Below are 12,268 nucleotides of genomic sequence, written 5' to 3'. Positions count from 1 at the left end.
GATTTTGTGGAGAACAAAATCCACCTACTATAACAGGACCTACTATTGAGGAAATTGTGGATCAATCTACAGTCATTTATTATTATACCAGGCCCTGGGGAGTTTGTCTTATACAGGAGGAGGGAGTGGGGAAGCATTATAATTTTACAAATTGAGCACAGATCAAAGTACTATTAATTTAACTTTATTATTATTATTTTATTTATTTAAGGCAATGGCTTTAAGTGGTTTGCCCATGGTTACATAGCTAGGCAATTATTAAATGTCCAAGGTCATATTTGAACTCAGGTCTTCCTGACTCCAGGGCCAGTGCTCTATCCACTATGCTACCTAGCTGCCCCTATAAATTTAACTTTTAAAAAAATTTTCTTTCTCATGGGTTTTTCCTTTTGTTTTGATTCTTCTTTCACAGCATGATTAATATAGAAATATATTTAACATGATAGTGCAGATATAACCTATATTAGGCTGCTTTGCTGTCTTGGGAAGGAGGGAGAAAATTTTATAAAAATGAATATTGAAAACAATCTCTACATGGAATAATAAACTAAATAACAAAATAAACTAAAAACTAGTTTCACAGATTAGCAAATATGGGATAAAAACAAATGAATACAATGTATTGAAGGTGTCTCTAGGAATTAAAAGAATCCAGAAAGTTCATGTAGGAAGTGACCAATGGCTTTGAAGAGAGACAGGAGAATATTGGCTTTGGAAAAATGGGTCTTTGTTTTCTGGGAGAATTTAATTGCAATTTCCTGAAGGCAATCCAGCCTATTCTCCTAATTTAATTCTGGGACCTAGTCATTGTCCATTTTTATAGCCTGTCCCAGGACTATATACAGATGTACATGCTCAAAAATGTCCATTCTTCTATAATCTGAAGAAACAATAGCAAAAAATTCAGAGATGAGATGGATGAGAGCTGGGGAGGGGAGGTTAAGGAAGTGGCTACTTTACTACAGAAAACAGAACTGTATGCCCGAGGACTTTGGGCACTGAATCTCCAAGATAAAGACATAGATGTGGAAAATGAAAGTTCAGAGCCAAGTCACTCTGCATGGAATCATATTTCTGACCTTTGGATTCCCATAGCCCATGTTAGGTAGACTTTGTAGAATGTTAATTCCCCAACCCTTCCACCCCCATCTTCACCCTGACCCCACCACACTCAAACTCTTGCTATATTTCAGTTTCACCAAATTTCTCTTAATTTTCACTCAAGCCCCCAAGACACCAAGTTAGTGGTAACTGATAATGCACAGAGCATCCAGGGGCTCAGACCACCAGGCTTCTTCTCCCTACCCCCATAAATGACTCCCAGGTTCTCCCCATCACTCCAAGTTTCTAGATGGGTCTCCTTGCCCTCTCTTCATTCCTAATTTCCATCTCTATGTTCCCAGAAATGGACTCTAAATTAAGATTTTAATAATAATAATAATAATGATCTCTCGCAAGTATATATCACTTTGTACTTTTCAAATTGCTTTCACAACAATTCTCATTTGAACTTCACAACTCAAAAAGGATTTATATCCATCCACCCATTCATTCATTGACTCATTTAATAAATATTTAGCATAGAATCTTAGGAAGATTCCAAATTTAGAGTGGGCAAAGTTGGAGCAATGGTGCTTCCTGATGAAAAAAAATCTATAAACATGGGTAACTATAATTTTAATCCCTTGATAGATACATAGAGAGTGACAAAACAAAATATCAGGTAAGGTGCAAGAGGGAAAACTATTATCAACTGGACAATTTATGGACAAGGTGGCATTTGAGCTGGACTGGTAGGCCAAGCAGAGGAACAGAGAAAGAAAAGGACAAAGATTGCTCTGGAATGGGGGATGAGAGCAAGAAGTAGCTCGTTTTGGAGGAAGCACAGAATATGGGCAAGAGCATTATATGTCATCAGACTGGAAATCCCAGCCCTGACACTACCTTTATGACTTTTGGCAAGTCATTTAACCTATGGCCTCAGTTACTTATGTATATAAAATGAAGAGGTTATTTCTAGTGTCAAAGCTATATTCCCATGAAAGGTAGGACTTGGAGGAAAGGTCAGATGGCAAGGCAATATTGCCAGGCAATATGATTTTAATTTTATTCTATTAGTAATGGGTAGCCAAAGAAGATTCGCTCTGGAATTCCAAGAGGTGGAGGTGAGGGGTGAATGTGCTCCAGGCAAAGAGTTGAAAAGATAGGAGACAGTATAAGTGAATGTGGAACAATCGCTAAAGTAATTTTTCTTTCCCCATCACCCTCCAGCATAGCTAATTCAGTGCCCAACCAACTCTTTTCCAAAGCAGAAAGAGTCAGAGTATGTAGTAATTTCCCAGGTCCCTCCCCTGGCCTGATCTCAGCTATTTCCACCCCCAATTCCCATTGTTCTCAACCCAAAGACAAAGAGTTAAGTAAATGTTTTGAGAAGATAAGGACCTCCCTGTTGACAAGCCACAGGCTCCAGTGACCAGAGTAAGTTCTCTCTCCCAGTGATAAATGGGGTGGCTGGGGGAGCCAGCAGCCACCACGGTACCACAGCCCCGGGGCTTTTGCCAGGGTGGGGAGCTGATTGGCAGGCCTCAGTGCAGCAGGAGGTCGGAGGTGTCTGCTGATCCCACACTCTGGGAGCCCACTATCTGGAAAAGGAAGGCAAGCCAAAGACGGGGTGTCTGGCCAGGAGAAAACATCTCCTGTGGCAGGCCCCAAATGGCAGTGGACTCACATTTTCCATTGTTAATGTGGTAACAGGGCCACTTAAATGCATAGACGTGATAAGGGGATGGTGCCTGCAGCCCTTTAATCCTCTCTCTCTCTGGGTTCTGTTCCTTCTCTTTGAGAAGGAAGAAAAACAACCTCTGGGTGGGAGGGAGGGAGGGAGGAATCCTACCGGAGGAGCCACTTGATGAATCCAGTCTGTTTGTATAATTTCTTCAAGGAGACTAGTGCTGGCCCTAACCTGGTCAGGGATCCTGAAGCCAGGCACCTGAAGCGAGGCTGGCCCAGGAAAGAAAGTCAGAGACTGGGACACTTAGCAACTGATTTCCTCACCACAGTCCCAGAGAAGAGACTCACCTGCAGATTCCAGTCTGGGAGAAATCCAAAGAAAGAACAGAAACAATGCAAATTTATAGGGACTTCCTAACCTCATTCTAGGTTGATACTCCCCTTTCTAGAGAAGTTCCCTGGAGAATTTGGTCTTAGGGGAAATTCCCTTTCCAGGAACAGTATTATTAAATGAGCAAAACATCAAGTGCTAGATGAAAGGTAGAAGAGGAGGTGATCAGTGTACAGGGGGTAGGAATAGAGAAGGGACAATTTCTGTCCGGGTAACCAGTATCATAAACAAGACCTTTACCTTTCTCTGACCTCTTCCTACTATAGGCATATAGGTACTGGTTTGTACCTATAGTGGTGAAGCCCACTCTTCCATATCCTAGTAATGTCATAGAATTCTATGAGAAGAGATGATTCCCGAGGTTTACATGGATGGTCTAAGAATGTTCTGAGTAGGGGCGGCTAGGTGGTGTAGTGGATAAAGCACCTGCCTTGAAGTCAGGGGTACCTGGGTTCAAATCAGGTCTCAGACACTTAATAATTACCTAGCTGTGTGGCCTTGGGCAAGCCACTTAACCCCATTTGCCTTGCAAAAAAAAAACAAACCTAAAAAAAAAGGAATGTTCTGAGTTCTATCCATTCCAGCATCCCCTTCCTTCCTCAGCACCAGTCCTTATCCTTTCAATACCTCATTTTTTCACCTCTTTCCTACCCCACACCCTATGGGGCTTGCCAAACCCTGGGTTTGAAGCATCTGGGCCCTCTTGGCCTCCCTCAGAGCTCTGGCTTAATGAAATCAAGTTTGCTCTAGTCCAAATATATTTCCTCCCTTCTCTCCATCCTTCCCCTCCATGTTCATGTTTCTCCTTTTTTTATATACAAATGCTTGAGTAGTTATAAAGAACATGACCCATCAGTTTTTGTATTCATGCTCATCAAAATCATCAAAATACTTCTTGCTTAGGGATGCATGAGGTTCAAGAAGCCTTCTAAGACTTTTTAATAAGCTTTTCAAAGCCTTTCTCCCTCAAAACAGGAAGTCAGATGATTCCAACAGTAAACAAATTCAAGTACTAGAAGTTTACAACTTTGAGCCTCCCTAGAGGAGAGAAGATTCTAAACTTGGCAGAGTCAGTTCCCCACCCCACACTCTGTCAGTCGCATCTTTTCCTCTGGGCTCTCCCTCCCACTGATCCCCCCACTAATGGCCCCAAAGGAAAGCAAGGCAGGCAGGCTGGCTGCATCCTCCAAGGTCTCTGTTCCAAGGATGAGCTCAGTCTTGAGGGTCGGGGGAGTAAGAACTAGGTCTCTTGAGTGCTCCGAGCAAGCCTGAGCATCCTAGGGACTCAGACCCAGAACACTGCAATCCCTGGGCTGCTGTGCTTTCTTCCAGACACCAGGGCAGCCTATAGGACCTCTTCCTGGGAAGGCAGCCAACAAGGGTTAAAGGTGAGAGCAAGTAGGATTTAGAGATCCAACAGAGAATGCAAAGCACCCTGAGGAATTTTGATTGAAATTTTATAATGTATTGGAAATCTACTGCAGATAAATTGAGCAGAGGAAGGTGGGGGAGGTTAATAAACAGTCTGGAAGATTAAAACAGCAGCCAATCCTAAGGAAGTGGCAACTGAGAGGAGAGCAAGCAGAGGATCTGGAGGGTTCTCAGGCACTCAGCAGAAGGCCGTTCCCAAATATAAACAACAAGAGGAGGGGGGGAAAGAGGCTTTAAAAATAAGCAGAAGCAAGTTAAGAGCATAAATAAAGACACAAATGCAAATAGTGGCCATCATCTTAAAAGATCTGTTTTAGTCAAATAGCAATTAAGAAGCCCAGGAGATTTCTCTGGGAAAAAAAAAAAAGAAAAAGGAAGGTATGTGGAGGTCCTTGGACCTCAGCATCCTATGAATCAGTCCCTTTTCTAAAATGACCAGAAGAACCCTGCCTTCTGGGCTCAGAGCCCCCTTCTTCTTTGTTGTGCTTCCTTCATGTGGAAATCCCTGATTGTGGGTTTGCACTCTTCAAAGCTCCAGTCTGCCAAAAGGGAATAATAATAGCTTACATTTCTCCAGGACTTTCATGTTGAACAAGAACCTTCTCCCCAATAACCTTGTGAGGTAATAGTAAGCAGATATAATCCTCATTTCATAGAAGGAAAAACTGCATGTCTATACACTGAAGTGACTTGCCTGAGATCACAAGTGAAAGTGATAAACCATAGGGGAAAGAGTCCTAAATGTAAAGTAAGAGAGCCTGAGTTCAAATCTGACTGTCATGACCACCATGATCTTGGCCAAGTCACTTGCAACCTCTCTAGGCTTCAGTTTCCTCTTCCATAAAATGGGAAATTTGAATTTGATAACTTCTCTCTTACATGTATCAGGATTAAAATTTCCCCTCATTTCAAGGAGAGAGCTGTCTGCTTCAGAGCACTATATCACAATGCCCCGACCCTGGAACCTGATCTTGCTTTCTTCTCTTTGTCCCTACCACACATTCCAGATGATAAATGTGTTTTTATTTCCAAGAGTATCTATTTACAAGGGGAAAGAGTATTTATAAGGCTATCAATAATAAATTTTATGTGATCACCAGTGTGAAAAAAAGATTACTATCCAGCAATGAGAGTGCAGGGCTATTAATATTGCTAAACAATCCTTCCTGGTAGAATTCCTCCTAAGGTTCCATAGCATTCAGCTCCCACTTGATCCAGAAAGACAACTGAGTTTTTTCTTTATAGAGTAACCCTATACCCAAGAAGACCTAGCCAGATACTCTGGTGCTTTCCTTCAGACTATAATCCTTTTAACTTGACAACCATACCTTCCCACTAAACCACAAACTACCTGAGTAACCATTTTGACCTTTCCCACAGATGAAAAAAATCACATGACCCAGGATATTATTATCGATCCTTCATTCTCTATAGTATTTCAGAAAAAGAAAAGAAGATACTTAATCCCAAAGGTGTAAAGATGCTTCCCAGGCAACTATAAGGATCTTTTCTTTTCATAACAATTGGTAGAAGAGAAGGAAAGTCATTGTTGGATTGAAACAATCAATCAACAAACATTCATTAAGTATCTTCTCTGTTTCAGACATTATGCCAAATTCTAGGAATAAAAAAGTCAAAAATGTGATTGCCCCTGCCCTCCACTTTCTTATTTTCTAAAGCAGAGATGGGAACTTTTTTTCTGCCAAAATTCTTTTGGATATTTATAGCAACATCTGTGGGTCATGCAAAATTATCAACTTAAAAATGAATCTGCTAAAACACTCCTAGATTAATTGAGTTCAAGTCCCACCTGAAGTTGCCTTGGCAGTGCTAGACCAAATGATTTCACAGGTCATATTCAAACATTCCTCATTGCTCTTTTAAAGTTTGATTCTTAAACTGAGGTCTGAGGATCATTAAGATCTCAGCAGGTCCATGAATTTGTAGGGAGAAAACATTGTATATTTACTTCAATATAATTTGTTTCCTTTGTAATTTTACATATTTTATTTTATGCATTTACAAATATGTTGAGAAGGGGTCAATAGGTTTCACTATCCAGCCAATTAAAATTAGACTTTTTTTAAGAATCCAAATTCTCATTAAAAAGCTGACTTTGAGTAGGAAAGGCTTAGTTATTTCTTAAATGTTCTGCTTAGGTTATGCTTTGGATCATGTTGTTTTTCTTTGATTCAACACAACAAGCAACTCTCAGGCCTTTACTATATGGGAGGCATTGTGCCATATTCTGGAGCAAAAACAAATTGAAAAGCAGTCTCTGTCCTCAAGGAATTAACATTTTTCTTGGGGAGGGGAGAAGGTAGGTGACATTTGCAGAGATAGGAAATACAATATAATATGAGATAGCATTGAGCACTGACAACAGTGAGGTTCAGAAGAGTGTTCTGGTCCATGTGACAACTTAAGTGAACCTTAAGGGAATTTAAGTAGTGGGCAGAAAGGAGGGATTTCTTGGCATTTGTAAAAGTTGGTATAAAAACAATGAAGCTGGAGATGCAATTTCAAATTTGGGGAGCAGCAAAACAATTGATTTGGTTGAACTCTAGAGTGCTCAAAGAGGAATAGTATGAAATCAGATTGCAAAAGTAGGTGAAAGTCAGATCATGAGAGATTTAAAAGACAAACTGAGGGTTTTGTATCCCATGTGGCTGGATCAATCTAATTATTCAAAAGTTTTTCCTTAAATCAAATCTAAATTTGCCTCCTTATCACTACATTCCATTTCTTCTAGTTCTAATCTTTTCAGGGTCAAATAGAACAAATCAAATCCCCAATTCATATTACAGCCCTTCAGATACTTGAAGACAACTACCCCTCCCCCCCACCAAGGCTGCTCCAGTATAAATGTCCCTAATTCTTTCAACAGATTCTCATATGGCAAAACCTAGAGATACTCACCATGCTGATTACACCCCATCCACCCCCATATACTCGTCATCTTAACAATCCTTCCTAAAATATGACCTCCAGAATTGAACATAGTACTGCAGATGCTGTCTAACTAGAGTTCAATATAGCAAGACAATCAAACAATATAGAGATTATTATCAATTCCATAGTCTTGGATGCTATTTCTCTCTTTGTGTGACTTAATTTCACATTATCTCTCTAAGGTAGGTTGGGTTCATATAATCATGTTCTTGACTGGTCAGGCAAGGATCCAAACATTGGGTGTTCAAACAAATGTGAGCTCATACAAAAGCTATATTTTCCATTTTGTCTTGTTTAATGAGTAACTTTTGAGCTACTATTTCAGGACTAAGCCCTTCTCCCTATCATATGAATGACATTCAGCTGTGGACAGCTCCAGCCACCTTTGTACTCAAGTATCAGTGCCTTTTCATTATAGGACTTACCTTTTTAAGTCAGAAGGTCTATAGTAGGCTTCAGAGTTAGGAAAACCCTTTTATCCAAGGTGTTGACATAATGGAAGCAGATTAGGGAAGTGTGTCTTGGACATATCTTCTTTTCAAGACACATAATCATAGTACTGAGAGTTCAAAATCTTGGAAATCTTCTAGTAAAATGAGTTTCACTTCATTTTAGAGAAGGAAGCTGAGGCAGAACTGCTACTTACCCTGTTCTATGATCTTGAGCAAATTACTTAGATAGCTTAGGTGCCTCCTTAGCTTGTTCACCCCAATATAGGGGTGATACCATATAGACATCTTCACACAGAATAAGTCATAAACATGATTATACACACACACACACACACACACACACACACACACACACATCCTTGAGTAAGTAAGATCAAGAGAAATAACAATAGTATAACCCTTATAACCTTCCCCAACATGTCCTTTCTTTGAAGAATTGATTCCTAAGGGGGAAATTCCATTGGCATTTGTAAAAGTTGGTATAAAAATAATGAAGCTAGAGATGAAATTTCAAATTTTGGGGAGCAGAAAAACAATTGATATCCCAGACCATTCCTAGTAACTCATGCTCTTGCCTAGACCATTACACTTCAATCCTAAATCAATTTGGAAAAGTTGCAATAGATGAAGAGGGAGATGGATTGACCTGGCAAGACTTCATAGTATGGTTGGAAAAGAAGGGACTTGAAGTCATAAAGCCTTATTTTGAGTCCCAGCTTCAATGTTTACTGTCTGTGTCAACATGAGTCACTTAATTGCAAGATCTCTGAGCCTTGTTTTCCTCCCTATTAAAGACAGATTCTAATATTTGCATCTCCTGCTGGAGAGTCATCCTAGGTGACTCTGTGAATAGAGTGCTAGACCAAGAGTCAAGAAGACCTGAGTTAAAATTTGACCTCAAACACTTACTAATTTTGTGACCCTAAGCAAGTCACTTAAACTCATATACCTCAGTTTCCTCATATGTAAAATGAGGATTATTGTGAGGATAAAATAAGATCATAGTCAGAAAACATTTTATAAAACTTGAAAGCACCATATAAATGCTAATTATTATTATTATTATTATTATTATTATTATTATTATTATTATTATCCATGATTTCATCTAAGCAAATAGTTCCCTTCTAAGAATCAAGCCTTTCAAGAGCCCTAGTAATATACAAATATACACACACATATATATATGTATATGTACCTAAATGTATATGTATTTGCATATATACATACATACCTATTACCCATATAGGTATATGTGTGTGTTAATGCTACATATCTTACCAGTCATTTGGAAATAAGTATCTCTACTTTTAACTTGGTTAGTCTTCAGACATGATTCAGACATGATTCAACTAATGATTCATATAATTATGAACTATTTATTATTACCCTAAGAACACTAACTAAGAAGACACAGTGCACCTTGCAAAATTACAGGCATATCTAGTAGAACAATAGATGAGCTAGAATGGCAGCCCTTTGCCTCTTCTCTGGCCTACTACTTGCCCTTTTGAATCAAATAATTCATAATCTAGTGAAATGTCTTCAGAGCGCTTTTATGACCTGATTATGAAAGAATTTAAGGGCAGGAAGGGGAAACACTGGAGAAAGATTCAAGAAAAGCTCAAGGATGAAAGGTAGGAAAGGGCTGGGTATATCTCCACAACTATTGGTAAAATAATCAAATGACTATCTAGAAGCCACTAACTTAGAATCTTAGCATCCTGGAATATATTGCCAGCATTCTAAATAGAAAAGCATAATATATTTACTCATCAAATTCCATATTTTTGTTCATATGTTCATCTGTGTTCAATTCTTTTTGATCCAAATATGTTCTTTTCTTGACAAAGATCCTGATCACACAGCTAGTGAACGTCTTGGGTCAGATTTTTAACTGGGTCTTCCTGACTCCAGTTCTATCGCTCTCTTCTCTAAGATACCTAGCTGCCAAAATTCTAATTCAAAATCATAAAATTTCAAAAAATTTCAACCCTAAAATTCCAACATAGACTCTTCAGACATTCTAGAATGCATTCCTAATGTACTGAGAGGCAGGCTCCTCTAACTCTAGCAACCACCTCCTCTGAAGTTCTAGATTAGAACCTATAGTTTTAGGGCATGCTAGAGAAATACTAGAACAGTATCCTGTAATACTGGGCTGCATCTTAACATTCCAGAGTTCTATGGTTCTTGTGATTCTAGAGTGTGTACTTAAAATTCTTGAAAATGGCATCATATCATGATGGGAAACAGATCATCTTTTCAAGATTGAAGCCATTTTAACCAAACTTTCCCTTCATAGGAAGGATCCCAAGCTACACTTCCACTCTGAAGGAGAAGAGGAAAGCAGATGAACAGCTGGTGTGTGCATATTTGGACGGCTCTGACAATGCATCCCTTCTCAAGGTGACAGGAACATGCAGCTGCCTAATGGGTACAGAAGTGTCTATTCTTTCCCTGTGACATTTATTGTGAAATATCTGAGTGGGACTGAGAGACATGCAAGGCTTTCTCCCTCCTTATCTAGTGACCCTGGTCAGTGTCCTGCTGTCAAGGACTAGAATAATTTATGTCAGAGCTTCGAGTGTTTACTTATCAGGCTCAAAGACTGGGCTGGCCAAAAAATCAGCCAGACTGGCTCCTTTGGACCCGTCTCCCTCCCTCTCCAGTCTTTTCCTGCCAGTAGGGAAAAATGAGCTCAGGGTGTTGCTTATACTCCACTAGGCAACGACATCAGAAACAGCAACAGAGAAGGTGTAAGGACCACTGCCATATTCTGGGCAGCCTGTGCCCCTCAGCTCAACTCCCACCAATGTAAGAATGCCAAAAATCTTTTGGGAGCATTTCCCATGTAGGCAAAATACCCTAGAGAATGCAGAATGGCTATTCAGTGCCAGCTATATGTGAGACAAACACTCATTTGTCCAAATAAATGGTCTCTCGCTGATATAGAAGTTAGCCACCCTGAGGTGTCCGCTTTATAGACACCAAAGGTCAATGTACTTAATAAATAAATAATAAATAGATGGATAGAGCGGACCTGGAGACAGGAAGACCTGAGTTCAAATCTAACCTCAAATAATTATTAGCTATGTGACTCTGGATAAGTCACTTAACTTCTGTTTGCTTTATTGTACTGGAGAAGAAAATGTCGAACCACTCTTTGTCTTTTTAAGAAAACCTCATGGGCAGTATTGGCATGTTGTGGTCTATAGGATCATGAAGAGTTAGATACAACTGAATGAGCAACTGCAATAATTTAATAAATACTTATAAATTGATTGACAAAACCCTTTTTAGTCTTAATTTGTCAAAACAAAGTTGAACTTTAATAAAAGATTTTACAGAAAAACTAAGAGAAAACAAAACAAATAAAAATATTCACTAAATACTGAGTTCACAGCTTCCATTTCCACAACTTTTATCTTTCTCTACCTTTCTCTTGCCTCCTCTCTTCTCCTTACTTTCTCTCGTTTAGCATCTGCTTTGCTCTCCTCCAAGATGCTTCTCTTAAAACTGCTCCTGGACTTAAAGTTTTATAATCTCAGAGATGAACTTAATCCTAGGATACCTAAGCTAATCTTTCTGAGTAGCAATCTCAGTTATTACACTCCTGAAGAGATGTAACAGTCTTTGCATGAGGCCAGTCCAGTTGTTTGTTGCATGAAGACCTTCAGTATAAGGTAGCCGCTACTTCCCAAGAGAGCTTATTACATTTTGAAATAATCCTAACAGGAAAGAAAGTTCCTTCGACAGACACCAGTTGCCTTGGTCTCTGGTTGACCTTGATGGATCTGCTGCAGGCTCATCTTCCAGCCTCAAGTCATTTTGGCCTAAATCTAATGCATGAGCTCTAGAACTGATGAGGTGAGTATGAGAGGTAGGCACAGAGCCCAGAGAAATCACCACAAGTCTTTCTGGTTAAGCAGTATAAGTGAAATGGAAAGCATTATGGCTTGGGAGTCAAGAGACCTGGGCTCAAATCCCAAATCTGATTCTCAGCAGCTGTGTGACTTCTGTTAAGTAGCTTTACCATTCTGGGCCTCAGTTTCTTCCATTGTAAAATGAAGATAACCTTTGTACTCTGGAGGGAGGAAAATAAAAAAAACTTTTTTAGGATCATGACCTTTTAATAAATGATTATTTTCTCATCTGTTTCTCTTCTGTTTTTTTCTCTTCCTGTCTTTCCTTCCTTCTTCTCCTCCTCCCCTTCCTTCCCTCCCTCCCCTTCCCTCCTCTCCTCTTCTCTTCTCTCTCTCTCTCTCTCTCTCTCTCTCTCTCACACACACACACACACACACATTTTCCT

The 12,268-nt window shown here is 39.5% G+C and overlaps 1 protein-coding gene across 1 annotated transcript in view; it reads left to right on the top strand.

Annotated features, from left to right (window-relative positions):
* The window catches only part of GATA5 (GATA binding protein 5), an 89,304-nt gene extending 78,202 nt beyond the window's left edge, over positions 1-11,102 (top strand). Inside the window, exon 7 of the mRNA XM_074210427.1 lies at positions 10,262-11,102. Coding sequence (XP_074066528.1) covers positions 10,262-10,291 — 30 coding nt within the window. The 3' untranslated portion in view covers positions 10,292-11,102. The remainder of the gene's footprint in view (positions 1-10,261) is intronic.
* Positions 11,103-12,268: the final 1,166 nt, after the last annotated feature.

The sequence above is a fragment of the Macrotis lagotis genome, chromosome 1 (genome assembly GCF_037893015.1).
Source record: "Macrotis lagotis isolate mMagLag1 chromosome 1, bilby.v1.9.chrom.fasta, whole genome shotgun sequence".
Classification (NCBI taxonomy): domain Eukaryota; kingdom Metazoa; phylum Chordata; class Mammalia; order Peramelemorphia; family Peramelidae; genus Macrotis; species Macrotis lagotis.
The sequence above is the reverse complement of the archived record's forward strand: the minus strand, read 5'-3'. Positions and strand labels throughout refer to the sequence as shown.